Raw genomic sequence first — 22,444 nt, 5'->3', positions numbered from 1 at the left:
TTTGCTTCCTTTCCTGCTGTTGCCAGTTCTGTTTGTTCGTCGTAGTGGTGGGTATTTTGGGGCGAGGGGTTTGTTGATGGAGTCTGTGGATGAGAACTATGTGTCTAGAAATTCTCTGGCCATCCTCTGTTGGGTTTGTCCACACTCGGTGTTTTACTCCAGTCAAATTTGTGGTCCTTGTCATCCATGTGTATGACTACTAGGGACAGCTGGTCGTGGCACTTAGTGGCTGGTGTGTTCTTTCTACCGTCACATCCAGGAACAGGAGTTGGTTGCTGGTTTCTTTCTCTCTCGTAAATTTGATCTTTGTGGCCATGATGTTGATAATCCGGTGTGTGTTCTCGATCTTTTGTTCTCTTAATAATTACAGAAGCGTTATCCATGTACCTGATCCGGAGTTTGGATCAGATTTGTGTGAGCGTTGTTTGTTCCAGTCTTTGCATCACTGCTTCTGCTATAAGCACAGAGATGGGTGAGCCCATAGGCGTCCCATTAATCTGTTCATGTTGTTTGGTTGTTGAATGTGAAGTGTGTCGTCAAGCACAGGTCTAGTAGTTTGAGTATGCAGTCCTTGTTGATAGGTTCCTCACCATGTCATCTGTTCTGCTTGTCAAGGAAGTTGGCTATGGTTTTTCCGGCTAGAGTGTTTGGGCAGTTGAAGTGAACAGTGCCGTTACATTGAATGAGACCATTGCTTCGTTCTTGGGTTTATGTTCTTGATGTTGTCCTGTGATGATTGTACAGACTATTTAGATCTGCTGATCAGATATTTCAGTTTTTGTTGGCGTTCTTTTGCCAGTTTATGTGATGGCGTTCCTGGAAGTGCCACAATAGGTCTAAGAGGTGTATCGGGTTTGCGTACCTTTGGTAATCTATGAAATCTTGGGGTATTGTCACCCTCTGACTTACGACGGATGGAACCAATCTTGGTTATCAGTCTGTTTTTTTTGAAGGTTCTGTTGTGTGTTGTTTCATCTATTAGTTAGCTGTGGTGTGGGGACATACTCCCTCTGCAGGTAGATATTGGTATCTGCCAGTAACCTCTGTTTTCTGAATAAATTCAGCCTCAACCATAATAAGTCATTTTGCCTTTATCTGCGATAATCAAGATTATGTTCTTGTCGGGCTTATCTCTCTTTGGTGTTGAGGTTGTTCATTTGTCTTTTCTTTGTTAGGAAGGGTACAAAGGTTGTCTTAGTGCTTGCTGTCTCTCTTTGGTTAATCTAGTGCTGCAAGGAAGTCTGTTGTTTTGTGTCCCTGTGCTGGTAGTTGTGTCCAATGGTTAGTGTCTTGTTTTCTGTGTCTGTAAGCTGTCTATTGAAAAGGTTTCTTACCCAGGTGTCTGTCGTGTTGTCTTCTCTATTGTTGGTTAGCTTAGTCATTTTGTCTTGTAGGGCTGTTCTCTTACTGTATGTGGTTCTGTTCTGTCTTATGGTGATGGCCTGTTTGATTGTTGTGATCCATTGCTGGTTGGTTGTTTTTGAAATTCACAATTTCTTGTTTGTTCCTGTATAGTTTGTTGCGTGCATCCATAATCATAACCTGGATCAGCCTGAGACCATTGTGTCTGAGTGTATTTCTCTGGCTTGTGTGATTGGTGGTCTGTATCTGACACAGGATGGTAGTAATGTGATTCCTTCAGCATCCATGTCAGGATTGGAGTTGTACATAGGTAGCACTTAGAACTGCCTACGGAACAGTGAACACACTGCAAGAGTGTACAGAAAAACCACACACAGACCAGGTCCTGAATTTCAACAGCAACCACCCCAACACACGAGAGAAACTACATTTAGATCTTGTTCAAAAGGGCTACAACACACCGCTGCACTCTCAACCTGTGAAGAGATGAACACTTCTAGAAAGTCTTTTACCAAGATATCCCTACAACTTCATCCACAGATGCCTACCAGAAAAACAACATGATGAGGACGTACCAGGAGCTAACATACTCGCCATGCTACCTTATATAAAGAACATCTTGGAGTTAACAGTTTGATTTTTCCAATCAGTGATTCATGACAGCCACACAGACAATAACTCACCAGGACAAAAGACCCTATATACCCATCATGTGTAAGACTACCATAATTTAAAAGATTCCATGCAAAGACTGCATGAAACACTATACAGGACAAACAGGTAAACAACTAATAATACACAACACAATACAAAACACTAACTAGCTACTAAACACCACGACCAGATGTCCCTAGCAGCCATACAGACTGATGACAAGGACCACAAATTCAACTGCGTCAACACAAAGATCTTAGGACAAGCTCAGAAGACAGCTCGAGAATTTCTAGAAGCACTGCACCCATTCACAGACTCCATCAACAAACACATCGACCTAGACCCTATATATGGAGTCTCTCCATTATTAAAACACTCCAGCCCTGGAAACATCCTGGTAAATGTCCTCCTGAGAGCAATCACATGCATTCTATGCTGTGCAACCAGGACTGTGCACAGTATTCAAGCTGTGGCCTTTAATGTTATATACAGCTCCATCCCAAGCTACTCGATCTCATATATACTGGTTGACTAATTGATGCAAGTATCCCATATGATTTCTTTCCAACCTTGTCTACCTGCTGTGTTGCTTTCAAGGATCTTTGGATAAGAACATCAAAGATATTTAGTTAGATTAATCTTCGGATAGGATAAAAGGTCAACACAATAGGGGCGAAGGGCCTATATTGTGCTTACTGTTGTACATTCTAACACCAAGGTTCCTCTGAATCTCTATGTCGTTGGGTCCTACTATATGTTGTGAACTCATGAGCAATATTACTCCTCAAAAAGCATTACTCACACTTCACCAGCGTTCACCAGCCTCCACCACATCCTCTGACAGCTCATTTCATTCACGTACCACCCTCTGCGTGAAAAAGTTGCCCCTTAAGTCTCTTTTATATCTTTCCCCTCTCACCCTAAACCTATGCCCTCTAGTTCTAGACTCACTGACCCCTTGTGATTTTTAACTTTGTATATCTTGATGGCTGTACGGTCATTCTCTGCTTCCTGCCACAAAGCCAACTTTGGATCCAATTTGCCAAAATACCCTCAACCCCAGGGATTCTTATCTTCTTGACGAGTCTCCACGTGTCACTTTCTCATAGTCTTACTGAAATCCACAGATTACATCAACTGCACTACCCTCATCTACACAATATTCACCTCTTCAATAAAGTTCCTAAAACCTGTTATACATGATCACCCCCTTAACAAAGCTATGCTGATTTTCCTTAGATTAATTCTTGCCTCTCCAAATAGAGATGAATTCTATCCATCTTGTCCTGCCCTGCAATGCTCACCCTTGCCTCCCACAACAGCCCAAGATACATCTCATTTAGGTCCAGGGATTCATCAAATTTTATTGAAATGTTTGACCACATTGTCTGAAACATAGAAGTCAAGTCAAAGACCAAATCAGAAATTGCTGAGAAAGCTCTGCAGGATTGGCAGCATCTGTGGAGAGAAATCACAGTTAATGTTTTGGGTCCAGTGACCTTCCACAGAACTGATTTCCAGCACACAGTTATTTTGGTTTCTAATTCAAATCAAAGAACTTGGTGATCAAATTATTATGCTGTTATAAGACCATAAGACCATATAAGACCATAAGACATAGGAGTGGAAGTAAGGCCATTCGGCCCATCGAGTCCACTCCGCCATTCAATCATGGCTGCTGCGCATTTCAGCTCCACTTACCAGCGTTCTCCCCGTAGCCCTTAATTCCTCTAGACAACAAGAATCTATCAATCTCGGCCTTGAAGACATTTAGCGTCCCGGCTTCCACTGCACTCCGTGGCAATGAATTCCACAGGCCCACCACTCTCTGGCTGAAGAAATGTCTCCGCATTTCTGTTCTGAAATGACCCCCTCTAATTCTAAGGCTGTGTCCACGGGTCCTAGTCTCCTCGTTTAACTGAAACAATTTCCTAGCATCCACCTTTTCCAAGCCATGTATTATTTTGTACGTCTCTATTTTTTATCATTTATCATTTTTGTTATTGTGGTCAATACAAAACAATACAATACAAACATGACAGAAGCATTCTAAGGTAAGTGCAAAGAAGAGCTGCAAACTGAACAGTCGTCTCAACAGTCTGATTTATAAAAGGACATATAAAAACCAAGCAACATTGGAAGTATAAGTCTGTTATACCAATCAATAAAATCATAGCTAAATCCACATCTCAATACTGTATACTTTCCCATCTTTGCTCCATATCCAAAGGTGCATTTGCCAAACAACATCTCTTGATCTGGAGAGCTCCAGTTGTCCCAGGATCCACAGCGTTTTGAAAAAGAGAATTCCCAATTTGTGTACGAACCTTTTGTCGTGTGCAGCACACGTTCATACTGGTGTCAGCAAGTTTCGGGTTGCTGGCCGGAACGTCTTCTCACACAGGGTACTCGATCCATGGCTTGGCTTCTCAGATGGGGCAGTGGAGTATTGTTTTTCCACTGGAGAAAGAAACCTCTGGAACCAGTGAAGGAACAACTGGACTTTTTGTCATGTGGGGTCTCAGGCGGACGGATAAAGAGGGGGCGAATGGCCTCTCTCTCTCTCTTTCACAGGAATGGTCAGCAGGCGGACACTCTGAACGTCGGGGGAAGTTGAAGCAGAGGGAATGTTCGGTATTTGACTGCCAATTTCTGTCAGTTTTCCCGACAACCTGCTTCTTGCCGCAGAGGCAGCTACTGCGCACCACCCCCTGCGGGGGAGGTGGGGCGTGCGCTGGAGGATTGCGCGTGCGCGGAGCGATGGGCCGCTCCGCCGCATCCCCTCCCCTCCCCCCGGGGATGGAGAGCCGCGCGTGCGCACTGTCGAGCCGCGGGAATTTTTAAATCCGGATCGCAGTAACGGTAAAACCGAGCGAGACCCCGGCCTTCGGGTGGAATACAACGCCGTTGGCGGGGGGGTAAAAATAACCAGGCATACACATTGTTCAGGTCGGTGCGGGCCCGGACGATGTGCGGAGAGCTGCAGATTGGGTTTCTTTCATTGTTCGCTTCTTGGATTTGAGCGGGCGGATAAAACTAGGCCTCCATCCGTCAGAAAAACTGAGGCGAATGTCGTCGATCCGCATCGGGTGTGAATGTTTGCACCCAACACCGGGCGGATCGTGCGAGTGGTCGGTCGATGTAGGCTGAGCAAGGCCGGGATGGTCGAAATTCAATCCCGCTGAGCGTGATTGAAACAAGTCGCCCGACGTGTCGTATAGTAAAAGTGCAAATTGCGGGTGGCTGGGAAGCTGAACCAGAAGCAGAAATTGCTGCAGAAACTCAACAGGCGTGCCAGCATCTGCAGAGAGAAAGCAAAGTTGCGAATTAAGTGAACCTTCTTCAGCACAGTTAGCAGTTCTGAAGAAGGGCGACCGGACTCGAAACCATAATGCTGCTTTCTCTCTCCCTGCTGAGCTTTTCCAGCAATTTCTGTTTTTGTTGTCAAGGATCTCACTTGTTTCCGGTTGCCATAACCAATTGCATTTCTTGGTGTCCGAGGTTCGTTGACACCACTTGTACTTCAAGAGATGCTTGCCAGTGTCGAAGTCGTGAAGATAAATGAAAATCATAACAAAAAGTCGATCCAAAACCTCCACTGTAATGGCACCGATGTGCTGAGTTACCATTCACATGGTGATTGAGTGTGAAACTTTGCCTTGTGTTCTTATGTTGTACTTGTTTCTCACAGGGCAAAATGGATTATTCAACTTCAGTGTCTCGAGTAGGGTCTACTGACCACAAGTTTATTTCTCCAGCGACAAAGCGACAGGCTGTTCAGAGTCTTAAGACCTCTGCAAAAATGGATGTTGCAGCAAATGACGATGAACGTGAAAGGAGGGAGAGAAGACGCTCAAAAGTGACAGATTTGCAATTAAGTGGCACAGAAAGCCCTTTGATGTCCCCAGTGTCAAGGTACATCTCATTGCACTGTTTCATTCCAGCATGTATTTATGTATCATTGCTCCTGAGTGAACATTTTTTTTGCTTGGTCCTGAACCCACAGTGTTCTGCAAGACCCTTCCTAATTCCCATTACAGGTTCCTTCTCTTGCGATGTGTCAAAATTCTTGATTCAAGGTTTGTTTGGATCCTGAGCTGGGAGCGAGTAGCTTTTGACCTTGTGACAATTCATTCTGACTGTCATTCATTGTTGCAGGGGGACTCCACAATCCTTTGAACCCAAGCTGTCAAATAATCAGATATCTGAACACTATTCTACCTGCATCAAACTATGTTCTGAAAATGTAAGTGGATGTTGACCATTGTTCTGACTTCATAATTGATCCAGTTTTTTCTTCACAATGTTAAACTTGTTTAAAATTGGAAAGGAAATAGGCTTCTTGTACACTTTTGTCAAATATGGACTGATGGGATGCATCCTTGGATATTGAAGTAAGTAGCTACAGAGATAGTGGATGCATTGGGAGTTATCTTCGACGAATCCTTTGATTGTGGAAAAGTGTCAGAGGATTAGAAAACTGCCAACCTAGTACCATTATTGAAGAAGGGACGGAGACAAAAAAGTAGATAGCTTGAGGCCAGTTAACTTAACAAATGTTATTGAGAAGTATCAGAGTCCATTATAAAGGCAGTAATAGCAGTGTGTTTAGAAATGCATGTTATGATCAGACAGCACCAGAATGGTTTCATGGAAATTTGGCCTTCTTTATTTCAAAGGGAATGGAGTAGAAAAGTAGGAAGATATTGCTGAAGTCTACAAGGCAAGAGTCAGACCGCAACTGGAATATTGTGAACATTTTTGCGCCTCTTATGTCAGGAAAGACATACTGGCATTGGAGGCAATCCAGAGAAGATTCACTTAACGAGTACCATATAGACAGGGATGAGGAGAGATCGAGCCAGTCGGGTTTGTACTCAGTGAAATTCAGGAACATACAAGATTATTTGGGAATACAGAGAGTACATTTGGAGAGGTAAACTTTTGGCTTTGTGTGAGAGTCTTGGACCAGAAAGCATAATCTTTAAATAAAGGATTGCACATATAAGACAGTTGAGCAGAAGTTTCTTCTCTCGGAGGGGAATAACTGTGGAATTCTTTCCTGTGGCACTGCTGTTGATATTGATTTATTGAGTATATTCAAGGCTTTGATCGACAGATTTTAGTCAGTTGGGGAATGAAGGGTTGTGGAGATAAGGCAGTAAAGTGCAGTTGAAGATAATTAGATAAACGCTGATCTCATTGGCAGAAGAGACTTGATGGGCTGCATGGCCTACTTTTGCTTCTAGTCTGGTTTGATTAAGATAGTAATCACACTGAGCTTGTTGAATCACTTTTGAAAGGGTCACTATTTCTGCTAACAACATTCTGATCATGTGTTGTATTCTAAGATGTGAATCCCAAGACTGCATTTACCAATCTTCATGTAAAGTGTTAAATATGTATCATTTTTAGAATTTTAATTTTGAAGTATTGGCATATGAGGTGGTGATTTTTTTCTTAAAGGATTTAAAAACAAGCACTCGGTCGGGCCATAATTCTGGAATTAGGACCTCATCCAGGATGTGTCAGACGGTCAATGGAAGATGTGTTTTTATAAGATAGTTGTGACAAGTGAAATAAACATTGAGGAGCACATTGTTGTTTTGGCTCAGGGTTCATATGAGTTTAGAAAATCCAGAGTCAAACGTTTTTGCATGATTTGGATGAAACCTGATGGGATCCAAAACAAATGTATGTCCTCTTCAAGAAAAAGACTAGAATGGTTTTGGCACATGTACCGCAATTGAAAAGTATAGTTTATGCACCTTCTTGACTGCGTGTATTTGGTTAGAAATGTTCAGATTATTAAAAAGCTGAGAAAATCAATGTTCTTAGATTGAGAGCTTTTACTTGAGCAGACTTAGTACAGATAGAAAAGAACTGTGGGAAATCAGTGACATGAAATTTCATGTTTTGGTAGGGAGGGGTAATGATTTGAATCACTGTGAAGGGAATAGATTGAAACTTTATTTTGCTGGTTATTTTGTTTTCTAGACTGAAATTGATCTATTTTCATCTTTTATATAATAAAGACAGAAGGTGTCTGTTTTGCTAAACATGGATCCTTTCGCAATGAAGGAATTCAGACAATTTAACTGGACATTTAACTTAAAAACTGGAAATTGCTTTTACAACATGAACTATAAAGAAAGGGTTGGGAATACATAAAAGGTCTGTCAGCACCTGAGAAATGGTAGATGGGTTTTAGGTTTAAACCCGATGTCGTGCTGTTTATTTCTGGATTTTTTTTGTGTGCCATGTTGGTCTTCTGTGACATTTCTTCCGATGCAAAAGTAATCAGTATAGTTCATTTTGTTGACCATTGTTTGGATAAAATTCATGTTCTGGTTTTGAACTTTTTTGGCCATTTCTCCACTGAAAGGATTAGTTGTTTTCAAATGTGTTTTCTTTCATGAAAGTTTCTCGTTGCTTCTTGAAGTACCTGTGGTAGATCATGGATCCGTCAAGAAAAAATATCAAACTTGATTTGTGGGATGAGAAACTAATAATAGTTAAAATGCTGATACGTATGTTCATTGCAAAAGTAGTACATAGAACATTAGAGCGCCATACAGGCCCTTCGGCCCTCGATGTTGCGCCGACCTGTCATACCAACGTGAAGCCTATCTAACCTACACTATTCCATGTACGTCCATCTGCTTGTCCAATGACGACTTAAATGTACTTAAAGTTGGTGAATCTACTACCATTGCAGGCACAGTATTTCATACCCTTACTACCTCTGACATCTGTCCTATATCTATCACCCCTCACTTTAAAGCTATGCCCCCTCGTGCTCACTGTCACCATTCTTGGAAAAAGGCTCTCCCTGTCCACCCTATCTAACCCTCTGATTATCTTATATGTCTCTATTAAGTCACCTCTCAACCTTCTCTCCAACGAAAACAGCCTCAAGTCCCTCAGCCTTTCCTCGTAAGACCTTCCCTCCATACCAGGCAACATCCTAGTAAATCTCCTCTGCACCCTTTCCAAAGCTTCCACATCTTTCTTATAATGCGGTGACTAGAACTGCACACAATACTCCAAGTGCGGCCGTACCAGAGCTTTGTACAGCTGTAGCATAACCTCATGGTTCCAGAACTCGATCCGTCTATTAATAAAAGCTAAAACACTGTATGCCTTCTTAATAACCCTGTCAACCTGGGTGGCAACTTTCAAGGACACCGAGATCTCTCTGCTCATCTACACTACCAAGAATCTTACCATTAGCCCAGTACTTTGCATTCTGGTTACTCCGATCAAAGTGAATCACCTCACATTTGTCCGCACTAAACTCCATTTGCCACCTTTCAGCCCAGCTCTGCAGCTTATCTGTCTCTCTGTAACCTACAACATCCTTCGTCACTATCCACAACACAACTGACCTTAGTGTCGTCTGCAAATTTACTAACCCACATTTCCACGCCCTCATCCGGGTCGTTTATAAAAATGAACAGCAGTGGACCCAACACCGACCCTTGCACTCATCAAGCGGCAACTAGTTTTGTAGAGTGTTCATCTGAGTCTCTGTGAGGAAAGACGTAAGGACTGTACATGACATGGAATTTTTATCAGATCACTCTTGAGTTACACTACCAGATCCCTGGATGTCACAATTTCATGAGTATGAGTAAATGGGAGTCAGGTTGCAAGGAGAAATTTGGACCAATGAAGGAAGTGGCTTGTACTCTGAACATCAAAACTTAGCTGCAACAGACTTGAATTTGTTGCAATATAATCTAATTGCACTCTTTATTCTGTGACTTTCATAGAAAATCACCACAAAGAATGCATTTGGTCTTCATTTGATTGATTACATGGCTGACCTCCTCAAGGAGAAGGAATCTGAACTCACTAACTTCAAGGTCAGAAAGACTTTTGACATCTTACTTTATTGTACAGTCTGTTCTGATATAATGCAATAGTTGCGTTCCTGTGTGATTCCCGTGTTATAAGAAAATCACATAATCGAAGCACCATTTAAAACAATGGGACTGGAATTGCGTTATAGCCAATACAGTGAAGGAAAGTTCGCGCTGTACAAATAATGGTCTAAATTCTTCAATTGCATTATAGCCAATTCCCATTGAGGAAACGTGTATTACAGCAGGAACGATTGTAATGTCTCTCGTGTGATTCAGTCAAAAGATCGAACTAACCTTTCAGACTTATGTGACTTCACGATGTGACTTGAGCGACTTCTATTAATTCTAGTTGTTGTTCGTGACGCATCTTATTCATTTTGTTTCTACTGCAAATGTAAAGAATAAGGGCCCAAGTTGTATTCTGTGGTATTATCCATTCTAAATACCTCGGTTGGCAAATCTTGGAACCTCGTGTCTTAAACCAGTGAGTAGGGATAGCTCTTGATTGCAACACCATGCACAACTTATATGAATTTTAGTTTATTCTGCATGATTCCTGCCTTTTTTCCCAGTGACTATGTGTCTCCAAATTTGATTGGCGTAAAAGGTTAGACGGACAGTGTTGATAAAAGGCATTCAAGTGTTTTACTAGCCATTATTGTATTCAAGGCTGAGCAGATTAAGTGGGCTGAATGGCCGACAACTATTCCTGTGTCCCTCCAGGGCGATCCAACAAAGGTTTCTGTCCATGCTAGGTCTGTGGGTTATTGAATATGTCATCTTCTGGCGACAAGTTCAGGCCGTAGATAGTTCTCCAAAACTCTGATGTACTTGGGTTCTGCAAACAAAAACTCTGGAAGTGAGAAGCAGGTGATGTGAAATCATCCACTAGGTATGAAATGTTGGTTGATAAAGTCACCTTTGCTGATAGTAGAACATTGATCTCTTCGCAATGCAAAGACAATTGCTCAAAGAAGACCTTTGCCAATGTGCGCAGTGTGTTGATGTGAGTGTTTTAGCAAATTTAGAACATCTTCATAGTTATTACTCAGAAACGTATTGAAGATCATTGGAATCATGCAAGTATTCATTGAATTCTAACCGCTGGTTGTGTATGCTTGAAGTACCCGCACTTTGTTTCATCTTTAATGGTTCTGGTCCAAGGCCAAGATGCAGAGGGGCAACTCCTTTGATTTTTCTTATTTGTATTCCAGTGTGGATGTTGAACTTGATTCTCTTAAACTTTTGCCTTGTGTTCCTGTATAACTTGCTGGCCTTATCTTGCAGATAATCTTTCTGTGCTTATTAATTTTTTTAAAACTTTGGACAGAATGTAAAAATAGTTCAATCCTCTGACCTGTCTCCTCTTTTTGCACAATTATATGCTTTTTCTTGAAGTTTGTTAGTATCTTTAACCTTTCTCCTTATCCTTGGCTTTGAACTTAATTTTGGCACTGGAACATTTTTTTTTCATATTTTGGAAAATCCTTTAAATGTTTGCCACTGCACTCAATTGACTCATCCCTTAACTTCATTTGTTGATCACTGTAGTGAACTTGGCTTTCATGCTCTCTGTTGCCTTTGTGTCAGTTGAAATCCACTCTTGTCTTCTCCAAACTAAATGTGGAATTCTGTCATGTTATGATCCTTGCTCCCTTGAATGTCTTTTCTATGAGATCTTGGATCCTCCTGAACTCAATATTGAGTCGAGAAGGATGTTTCATGCTAGGACGAAAAATGACATGGTGTTCTTTCAACTTAGGCTCAGGTTCAAAGGAGCACAGTAATTTATCATCAGTCAAAAAGGCAGAGTAGTATCAAGGTACAGAATTAAAATTACATGGAACATGAAGCTGTCTGTTGGTGGATGGGGTAGTGGGAGGCGAGGACAGGTGATGGTGGTGGTCTCTGCATGGAGGTACTACAAATGGGTTCATCCAGTCTACATTGGATCTCCAATACAAAGCAGAGGACATTGTGAACAGCAAATATACTTTGAATAATTTAATTTGTAACCTGCGTGTATGAGACCAATTTATTAACCTGGTGTATTGACTATTGATCGAAGATGGCAGCTGGCACCTTGGATGCCAGTACGAAGATCTATGCTGTGAGAGTGGATGCAGTACATTCGGATGTGTTCAGAATCCTGGGGGGCCTTGGAAAAAACACTGAAGAGCCAGGAACTGGTGAGTAAGGACAAATGTACATCTTGAACCTATTTTGAAAGGAAAACGTAGCTTTAGTATTCATTAAAATTTTGTTCCATCATGATATCATTTGTGCAATCGTGAGAAAATGAGAGACCAATCCTATCTTATTGAGAAATACGGTTTCTTTTAAGCCCCGTTTCAAGATATAAAAGAATATGTTTAGATTAGAGAATTGGGAAGTGTTCAGGCTTCCTTGATGTAAATGATATCATCCATCTGTGCATTCTAGCTTTTTATGTTTCTGCTTTTTCTGTGTATAGAGGTAAACCCTGAGTCTTCTGAAGGCCAAAATTCAAAAGGCCCTCAGAAGCAAAACAAAAGGAAGCACTCTTACAAAACCATTGAGCAGAACTTGAGCAACATCACGTATGGAGTCAGTGACATGAAGTTTGAGGTGAGATTAATTTGTTTTTTAATGTAGGTGGCCAAGACATTCAACAGATCCCACAAATCTCTCTGATTCATTAAGGAATTGCTTTAAGTGGAAAGGGTCAACAGGCTGCCCAATGGAATTTTGACTATGCTGAACCCTGTCTGATTTGACTCCAAACATTGAACCATGTCACAAATATCACCTGAACGTTAATCTGGAACAGAAAGCATGCTTTCATATATTTGCATTAACTTTGAGCTGTAATATTATGTATCAAGAAATTGAATAGGTTCATTTCCTTGTCTTGTATTGTTTTACTGAATTCTGTGGTCCACGGTCCATGAAATCATTTGAGTCCGAATTATATTAAAAATGGATAAATTTTCTTTATGACCTTGATGAGGTGAAGAATGAAAAGCAACTTGCATTTTCTAATATTTTAGTAAAATATAAATGAAGAAAAGAAGACAAAAACATCTTTGTCTAAAGAAGTCAAATAAAAAATCGAAATGCCAATTAAGTTTAATGAACACCTTGTATTTTGCAGATTGATCCAATGTTCCAGAAGGCTGCTTCATTGTTTGATGAATGCAGTGCGGTGGGGGTTTTCATGGTTAATCTGCAGACCTATGGACACACTGCTGAGCTGCTATTTGATTCCGATGCCAAACTTATCGATACTGGTCCTCCACCAGAGTTGCTGCCCATTGACCAAGTGGAGATATCTGACCTTGGAGGCAAGTTTTTTAAAAAATGATATGGCATGGTAACATTTCTGTGACCATAAGTTTGGTGTCACAAACTATTCATTTCCATATCTTTTTCTCCTCCTCACTGAAGGGAGATCCATTGTGTGTGGTTGTATTCTCTCATCATTGACACAATAGTCACACTGCTGCTTCGAAGTAGAACAGCAAAAGTATTTGTTTTCTTCATGGCACTTTGTTTAGTTGGTAGACTGTGATTGTCAATGTGACTAATAAAATGAAGTGAACTTTTAAGTGTTGCTAATGCACAGGAGGTCAGACAGCACCCGCGGTGCAGGAAAGTTTATGTTTATCAGGAAGGGCTTTTGCCCGAAACATCGATTTTCCTGCTCCTTGATGCTGCCTGACTTGCTGTGCTTTTTCAACACCACACTCTTGGCTCTAATCTGCAGTACTCACTTTTGCCCTGAAAGTTTTGGTGCCTATTGGACGGTCATTATGCATCTCTCTGTTGATAACCTTTGTCAACAGATGATCTTATTCTCTTCATTTTTGCTTTCCTGATCTGGCATACAGCCCATATTTTAAAAGATCTTGTGACATTCATTCCAAGTGGCATTCTTCCTGCAGGGACCTGGACAAGACATGTGAATCGGTTATCAATTCCAAGAGGGCCAGTTCGGTTTATACTTGACTTGTTCCTCAAAAGCATCCCTTTTGTTTTAGCTTGCAGTTGCCATCGTTTACACTGAGAACCTTGCTTTGTGTTGGAACAATCTGGCTTCAGCTTCATGCTGAAATGCAACTCATTGCAGTCCTGCGCAGCTTGGTGCATATCACCTTGCAACATGTGCCACAGAGTTGGTTCAGGTGCATTGTCACTAATTTTACAGGAGACATTATGAGATCAGCTGAGTAAACGGCACTAGAATAAATCCAGTTACAATAATTTACTGGCTTTGTCCTTTTGTATGATCTCAACAATTATGACTATGTTTTGATGTTTATTACGTCAGCTTTAATGCTGGCCCCTCAGCATTGTGTCTATTGTGCTTAACTATACATCGTTCTCAATTTATTTCTTGTTTGCATTAACTTCTAACAGGCCTTCAGCAGTCTTTGGATGACAAGAAGATCTGTCCTTCATTAGAAGATTTTCAGTTTACAAATTGGGACAGTGAGGCTCATAATCAGGTACAGGAGAAGTCCATCACTGATTAAACAGTGACAATGCCTTCAATGTTTTCAGCAAAATAAAATGGCTAAACTTTGTGTGTGCACATTCCTTAGCTTGCAGGTTGTTTTTGTTTCATGCTGCAGGTGGTGTACTGCTGTGTTTATTTTGAACTCCAAATCATTAAGGTTGATCATAATCAACTATATAGAGTCGATTGATATTCTTGTGAGTAAGTGCACAGCCAAAAGTACGCAATTTCTTCTTCTCCTCCTCAGGCTGTTTCTTTAATAATGGAAAAATTCAAGAAAAGTGACCACTTATTCGATATGAATGCAGAGCCAGAATTTGCGCATGGTCAGCTGGGAAGCCATGACCCTGTGGTGGATGACTTTGATGGAGATCTTTGTGATGATGCTGGAGATCTGATGCACCAGGATTTTGAGAACCAGCAAGAATCCTCCATCATAGCAAATGGTCAAGGCTGGTAAGAAGGGTGATTTGTAAGCTCGAGAAACATTGATCAGTCACAGCAATTAGTAAAGCACAAGCAGTACATATCAAAATTTATTGTATATAAATTGAGTAAACTCTTGAAGGAAAACTAACAGGGTCGCTGAAAGAGCTAATCCATGTTATTTTGAGATCTGAGTAGGAGCAGTACCACTTGGGACCAAACGTCTTTTGGTCTGAGTTGAAAATAGTTGATTAACATACTTAATCTCTTTCATAGTAAAGAAACCATTCCTCTGTCAGATGTGGATTTCAACAGCCTCTGTGTCCAGCTGTCAAATCACCCAGGGGAATATTCCTACTTCAGCCCCAGAATCATGAAGATGTGGGCAGGTCCTAATCACTGGCGTTTCAGACCTCAACAAAAAGGTGGGTGTAGTTGATGTACATGGCTGAATTCCTTGCCAGAGATGCTGAAGTTTAAGCATTTTTGTTTCACTGTGGTTAAATAAATATTTGAAATTAATTCCCTAATCTTTTTTCAGTAATTGGATCAGCCCGACACTTAGCAAATGATGGGGAAGGTTAAAGAACTCAGTGGTTGATTTCTGTGTCACTCTTCAATATATTCATTTTTATTGGAAAATTTAATTCCATAATGCACAAAAAGTCCATTGATTTAATGAAGCTTCTAAACTAACTACTCCTAAATTGGCTGAAGTTAATGCATGCACAAGATGTAACTGAGTACTGTATGCAAAATAGCACTGGTGTTAAAAATATGATCTGCACTTGTTGAATCAATGTTAAGTTATTCAATGCACCTTCAATAATTTGTCTTTTTTTGTTTCTGGCAGAACCAATTGCTAATCAAAATAAGAAAAAGCAAGCTAAGAAAATATTTGAAATTGACTTCAATGAAGATATCAATTTTGAGATTCAATTCAGAGAGACCAGGGTTAGTATAACAAGATTAAAGCATTTAGAACAGGGGACAATAATTTTTTACTTAAATTTACCGATCCAGTTTAAATCGAAATCAGGAAACCAGTAATAAAGCTTAACTTTACAAATGTTTCGGGGGAAGCAACGTCTAAGGATGTTTCTAAGTTCCAGACTTGTGATTTACTGGACATGGTTTAATGAAGAGTAGGGCTGTTGGAACACAACTGTGAATGTGACTGTCAGCATTGCTTTGTAAAGACCAAGCAGCGACACTGGCTGAATGGTTGTCTTTTGTGACATGATGACTCTGGCTTTTAAAAATAGTTGATAGAATCCAAGAACAGAATTGATAGATGTTGTAAGAATGTTTGAGAGGTATAATATTGAGAAATGACAGAAATATTGACGACTACTTTGCAACACTGGCAGTGGTATTGCATTATATATGAGAGATATGGCAATGGTTAGCATTCCCTCTCAATTCCTGAACAGAAATTGTTAATATGCTGCATTAAAACTACAGGTCATTAATATACATGCATGTGCAATAGTGCAATCACCTGAAGCGAATAATGCATTTTCACAAATGAGTCACACATGGTGAAGGGACATAAGAGGCGATGGAGAGAGGTACATCCAAGACAAACTGTCTCCAATTATGCCTCATTGCTACATATCAGCACACGTGTACAAACATTCAGTGTATTTCCTGGGCTGTGGTTTGTCTCATGGAACGGAGAGAGAATCCTTGCATGAGGTATTTTCACTGTTTTGGCTATAACTCATTTGATGTATTGGATAGACAAGATGTCCTGTGTCCAAATGATTACTGTTTTGATATTTTTTCCAGGCTGCCACAACAATTTCAAAAGCTGCATTAGATCGACGCAGTAGAAAGCTGACAACGCTACCTACAGATTTCCATTATGATCCAGACAATATTACCCGGTTGTTTCTTAAACCTAGTGTCACGGTAACTAGAGCACATTTTCCAATAATGAAAACTGATGAAACATGATTCAAGTCAAAAAAATCTGCTATATTACACTATATTAATGGATGAGTTGATGCACCTTAAAGGTTTTCAAAAAGATGATACTAATTGGAGTTAGGCTCCGTTTTAAAATTGCCCACATGATCACCTATCTTTATAAGCTGTACCTCTCTGAACAAGCCCACAGTTTTACTGGAGTGGAACCTGGAAGAATGATTGTCTCATGCTGTTTAGTGGCAGAAAGAAGTGAGGGCAGAAGTTGCCAGGGTTTTGGCGAGGTAAAATATTCCAAGAGTGAAAAGGATGACATGAGAGTGTGTGTGTGTGTGTGTGTGTGTGTGTGTGTGTGTTTCTGTCTGATTCTGTCTGAAGCTTTCTTTACACTGCTCCATTAAGTGCTTGCAGGTTTGAATCAGCATGACGTGCATGGAATGTAATAGTTCTGCTTTCTCTTAGCTAAACCATTGAAGAAGTCCCTTTACTTCACCAGTTTGACAGTGATTGATAAGAGAGGGTTCTTCTTGAACTGAGGGAAGACCATCAATAACTGATGGATAGCAAACCTCTCAAGACCAAAAATGTAAATTGATGCTGAGATCCTAGGGTCAAATTCTGAGTAAGGGTCCCAATTTTGATTGTTGGCTTCCCTTGATTTCATCACTTTTTGAAAGATTTTATCGAAATTATTTTCAGGTAAAGCGGATTGTGAAAGAAAATATTTGCACGGATCAAGATGATGGAATTGCGGATTATGATTACAATAATCCCAACGACACATCAAACTTCTGCCCTAGAACACAGGTCTGTGTTTATTGCTCATGCTCCTTGTGAAGAATTTTGGTCAACTCGTCCTTTATTTTGCATGATTACCTTTTCTTATTTTTTTGTACAGCCTGATAGTGATGATGATCATGATGGGTTTGTGGCTGCAAATGATTCCTTTGATGCTGCATTGGAGCAAGATGAGAATGGTTTGGAACTGGATGGAAAGGGGTTAAACATCACAACCTACGGAGGAGAAAACTTAGTGGCAGAGCCTCAGAAAGTGAGTGGTTTAGAACCTCTCATCAAGACTCTCAAGTTATTTTGCTGTGTATTTCAGGCTGGGGTAGGGATGAGCTATTTTGTATTTCAGCAGAGTTCTTGAGGCTTCAGCAGCCTTTACAGTGGGATATTAGTGACAGTGACAAAAGTTCTTGTTGATGGCTCACAACTGTTAACGGTTGGAAGAATTTTTTGCAGCTGGCACCTGGTTCTGCCAGGCCTGTTATGGACCAGACCAAACTCTTCAAAAGTATATCAAGGAGATAGCCTCGACCCTAACATGTTATTTTATTTAAAAGCAAGTGGCACGTGCTGTGTTCCAGATATGATTTGATTGGTCCACTATGTGACTTTAAGCAAAATACAATTTACTCTTACACCACAGTTAATATTACAAACAAAAAAATTGTCATAACTTCACCTCTAATGAAATACTGAATAAAATGATATGTCAACTACTAATCACCAACTGTTCCAATATAGCAGCATCCCATAAAAACACTCTTGGCAAGGCAAATTCAGCAAAATAGATTTTCTTGATGTGCCATATCCTTTATGGTCCAGGAGAAAGGAACAAACAATCTCACAGCAGAGAGGGCTGTATCTATTAGCTTCAAATGCCAACTCCAAACCCCAAAGAAAGCAATACAAAAATCCTGGATTTGTGTGAGCCTGACTCCATCCACTCATGCTTCTTTCATCTAAATTTTTAAAATAATTTCAGGGACCTCAAAACTGATTACCCACTGCTTCGAAAGCAGACATTCCAGCACTGTGACAACACCTCTCGAAGAGAAACAACACAGACCAAATCTCTCTTTAATGCACAGTATCGTCACAGGATTTTACTTGGGGAGGTTTGCTGCTGCCAATCCACTTCATGTCATTTCACAGAGTGTGCTCGTACTAAGTAGTGAAGGATTAACCATTGATAAGTTTTTGGCAGAACTGGCATATATTTACTTGACAGGAAAGAGTTTTTTGCAAGGTTTGTGACAGGAAAGAGTTTTACATAACAACAAAGTGACAGTTTACATGATCTTCAGGCCAATGGCTTTTTCCACCTTATTATGTGGTGGATCTTGCAATTTTGAAATTCTAACTGAAAATTACACTCATTTTCAGGTCAACAAAATCCTATTGAATTATTCAAAGACAGCAAAAAAGATGGATGTGAAAAGACTGAAACAGAACATGTGGGATCTCCTGACTGAAAACAAAAATATCACGGAAGGAAAAGTGAGGAGTGTACTCAAGAGGATTAATAAATGGCTTCTTTCAGGGCATCCTTGGTCAGTTGCAATGAACTCACCCAATGGATTGAAGGATATTTTAAAATATGCCCCTATTATTAGTATTCATTAGTTGTGGGTTCAAGGCCAACTTAAGATACTCCTAAAATATCTGGTGTCCTTTTCATCATCTACTCACCTCTCCTGACCTGTCAGAAATTTAACTTGGCAACAGGTGATGAGCGAGTGTGCAAGGCCAAGAGTGGCTTGCCCAGTTGAGGCCCTGAAATGGCCACTAAAGGGTTGCTTTCCACTAAAGTGCCATTTTGAAGTCTGGTTGAGATTCTAGTGCAGGAACAAAAGTCGCAAATTAGCCTGCTTGGGTTCCCTGAGGAAAAGATGATGTGTTGGAATGTCCTCTCTCATGGGAGATTGTTCATGCTTACCATACACCTTTCTAATCCGCCAAACACATTCTGTCCCATCTAACAAAACTCTCACAAACACAGCAGCCTCCCTTTGGTTTCCTGACCTGACACCCCTGCACCTATCTGGTTCAAGGTTCTCAGTGTTTAGATCTGGAGACTCTGCAACTGTGATTTCCTCCTCTGGGTACAAGTTCTGTTTGTCTGACTAATGACTGCACAGGTGCCACATCAGTAGGGATGTGTTCCCTGCTGACTTGTTTGGCAACACCTGTAAATTGTAACTCTGTTGAAATAATGATGCTGCTTCTGGGATACAGTACTTTGTTGGCTTCAAATGTTACAGCTTAATTTGAGATTGAGCAGGATACCGTAAACAAGTTGACTCTTGTTCACTAAACAGAATGGAGTGACTGAGGAGCTGCAAGTCGCTGTAATGACGGTGAAAGGACAGCAAAGCTTCACAAACATCACCAAGAATCTGTTCGAAAGGTTTGCTTCTTTTACCTTGGATGGATTTGTGAACTGTTGGAAATGTGCCATTTCTCAATTCACTCCAGGATCATTTTGAATCTTGATTAGAACCATATATGACTGCAGCACAGAAAAATCCCAGGCATGTGACTGAATGTACACTGGTTCTTGAAAGAGAATTACATTCAAGTCCTGAACCATGCAATCTTTTCTCCTTCAGTTCTGAGTCACAAATGGTCCAATTGATAATTTTAAAAGCACAACCTGAAGAATATCTGAAATAGAATTCAAGTTTCAGAACTGAGGACAGTCAACTCAAAACATTTAGTCCATTTCTTTCTCCAATGATGCTGCCAGACTTTGAGTTTTGCCAGCATTGGGTATTTTTGGGGGGGCAGTGCGGTTGAGTTGCAGACTGTTTCTTGCAATGACTGCCCTTGTTCTTCCTCATGATGGAAACTGAAACTTCCCATACTTTTGGTGGGTCATCTGGGAGGATCTGCCTTGTTTTTAATAATCCAATGCTTAGGTCAACACTTCAGTTTAATTGCTCTCTTGACTTTTCTCTGCTTTAAAACTTAATGCCTCACGAGGCCATTTCAAAAAGAAGGCCAGGATGAACAAGTTTGCCGTCACATGGAGTTGAGATTAGATGAAGGAAGCAAAAGATTTCCTTTTCTTTCATGACACATTTGTGCATGAGATGGAGTGGTACAATTAAAGATTTTTATAGTCATTGCAGAGACTTTTTTTTTTATTAGAGATGTGTTTGTGCAGTTTATTTTCTCCAGCTGCCTTAGTGAAATTAAAAATGTGTCCTGAACCTTGATCCAATCATACCAATGTCACTGCACTTCTGATTATATCCATGCAGACTTGTGTTTAATTTGTACTCTCTTGTGTTGACAGATTACCGAGTACAATGGCAAAGAACCTGTCTGTTCCTATGGCATTTGCCTGTTTGCTTCATTTAGCCAATGAAAAGGTATGTATCTGGCACAATTTCACTGAGGGGTGCATGAGTGAAGGAACAACATGAGTTACAAGTTAAGTTGCAAGGTTTGCCCTTGTAACCTGCTGACAACAGACAATAGCATCAAGATTCTTGTGCAGCAGAGAACTGGATCACACTTGGGTTGTATGGTGGCATGCAAGTTTAAATCAATGTTTTATTATCTTACAGAATCTTGCAATCGAGGGAAAGGAAGATTTATCTGATGTTATCATCAGGCAAGGAATCTGAAGACATTCTGACTGTACATACATGTAAAACAGAGGTTGGATCAGCTGTACATAGTTGTAAATCTTTTCTTGAGACAGTGAACCTTGGATCATGCCTGCTACATGACCCCATGGATGCTTTCCTGAGGCATAATTTCTCCTTCATTTGCATAAATAACTTTTTAGTCTATCAATGGACAAGTTTTCAGTCTTGAAATTATGGTTTTACATTGAAGATAAATGATTTAATACACTTGTGAATATTGCAGAGCGAACTTTTCTATGGATATTTTTCTTTTCTATTTTAAACTTATATTTTAGACATTGTTTTTGTAAAACAAAATGGAATAAAGATTTTTTTAACTTGTTGACAAGGTAGGGGCATTGCAGGCAAGACCAGTATTTGGTGCCCATCATAATTGTTTCGAACTGCTTTATTAACAACTAAAGTGGCTTTCGAGAGAAGTCATTCACAACCACTCTGGGATCTTGTAAGCTAATCTGTGGGAGGATAGTGTATTTCCTTTTCTTGAAGATATTATTGAATTACTTAGGCAGTCATAATAATGCAGTAGTTTAATTATGCTTTCTTCTGATCAAGATTGTTTTCGTTTAAATTTATTTCACAAAATCAACATGCTAAGCTGTAGTGGTGGAATATGAACTTGTGTCTTTGAAGCATTTTGCCAGGTCGATGGATTGGAAGAAAGGTTCACGAGTTCAAATCTGGGCCTTCTACACCTGTTATGTGCACTTAACCAGCGCATTTTTCCCTGGTCATGAAGCTCCTTCCCCATCACCTTTGCTGGCCTACATTGCCCTGAACGGGCTTTATGTACAATCATTTGCAAAACGTGGATAATTTATTGATGGTGAATAATAGGTGAAAATATATTGTGGGTGATTTGGGGATGGAGGTGTGTGGAAGACCTGTTCTGATTATGGGGTGGGGAAGGGGGAGAGAGAGGGAGAGAAGAGAAAGAAAAGTAACAATGAGTTCTTCATTTTGTTACCAGCCAATGGAAAACTTTTTAAATGACCTGATTGTGTTCACATTGCTGTCGATAAATTGGTAATTTAACGTCCTTCAAGTACAATCATAGTCCATCTTACGTAGTATGTAGTTGGGTATTTGTTTTTTATGATACAGTGGTTGTCTTTAGCAAATAAATTTTGCATTCCACTTGGCCCAGGCATCAGAGATCGCATATCTGAATAAGAATCGATAAGTTATTTTAGTCAATTTAAATTTTCCTTTCTGCTTCACTTCAAAGGGGTGGCACGGTGGTTCAGTGGTGAGCACTG

The 22,444-nt window shown here is 40.3% G+C and overlaps 1 protein-coding gene across 3 annotated transcripts; it reads left to right on the top strand.

The window, feature by feature from the left end:
* Window positions 1-4,808: 4,808 nt before the first annotated feature.
* On the top strand, window positions 4,809-21,507 carry ncaph (non-SMC condensin I complex, subunit H). Of its 3 annotated transcripts, none has more exons than XM_043681336.2 (18): window positions 4,809-4,878; window positions 5,708-5,931; window positions 6,175-6,262; window positions 9,792-9,884; window positions 11,953-12,073; window positions 12,358-12,491; window positions 13,018-13,207; window positions 14,283-14,371; window positions 14,630-14,838; window positions 15,085-15,233; window positions 15,662-15,762; window positions 16,600-16,722; window positions 17,437-17,544; window positions 17,636-17,788; window positions 18,913-19,026; window positions 19,848-19,936; window positions 20,828-20,903; window positions 21,102-21,507. In XM_043681336.2, the coding sequence occupies exons 2-18, from the start codon at window positions 5,714-5,716 to the stop codon at window positions 21,159-21,161; spliced, it is 2,115 nt and encodes a 704-aa protein (XP_043537271.1). In that variant the 5' UTR covers window positions 4,809-4,878; window positions 5,708-5,713; the 3' UTR covers window positions 21,162-21,507. The 3 variants fall into 3 exon arrangements, with proteins under 3 accessions (XP_043537271.1, XP_043537272.1, XP_087840526.1); XM_043681337.2 differs by having other exon boundaries at window positions 4,863-4,965; XM_087984400.1 differs by lacking the exon at window positions 4,809-4,878 and having other exon boundaries at window positions 5,016-5,931.
* The last annotated feature ends 937 nt before the right edge of the window (window positions 21,508-22,444 follow it).

This window comes from Chiloscyllium plagiosum, unplaced genomic scaffold (genome assembly GCF_037043375.1).
Source record: "Chiloscyllium plagiosum isolate Xiang-an unplaced genomic scaffold, Cpla_swu_hap1 HiC_scaffold_48, whole genome shotgun sequence".
NCBI classification, from domain to species: domain Eukaryota; kingdom Metazoa; phylum Chordata; class Chondrichthyes; order Orectolobiformes; family Hemiscylliidae; genus Chiloscyllium; species Chiloscyllium plagiosum.
Note: the sequence above shows the minus strand (reverse complement) of the source record. Positions and strands in the feature narration are given on the sequence as shown.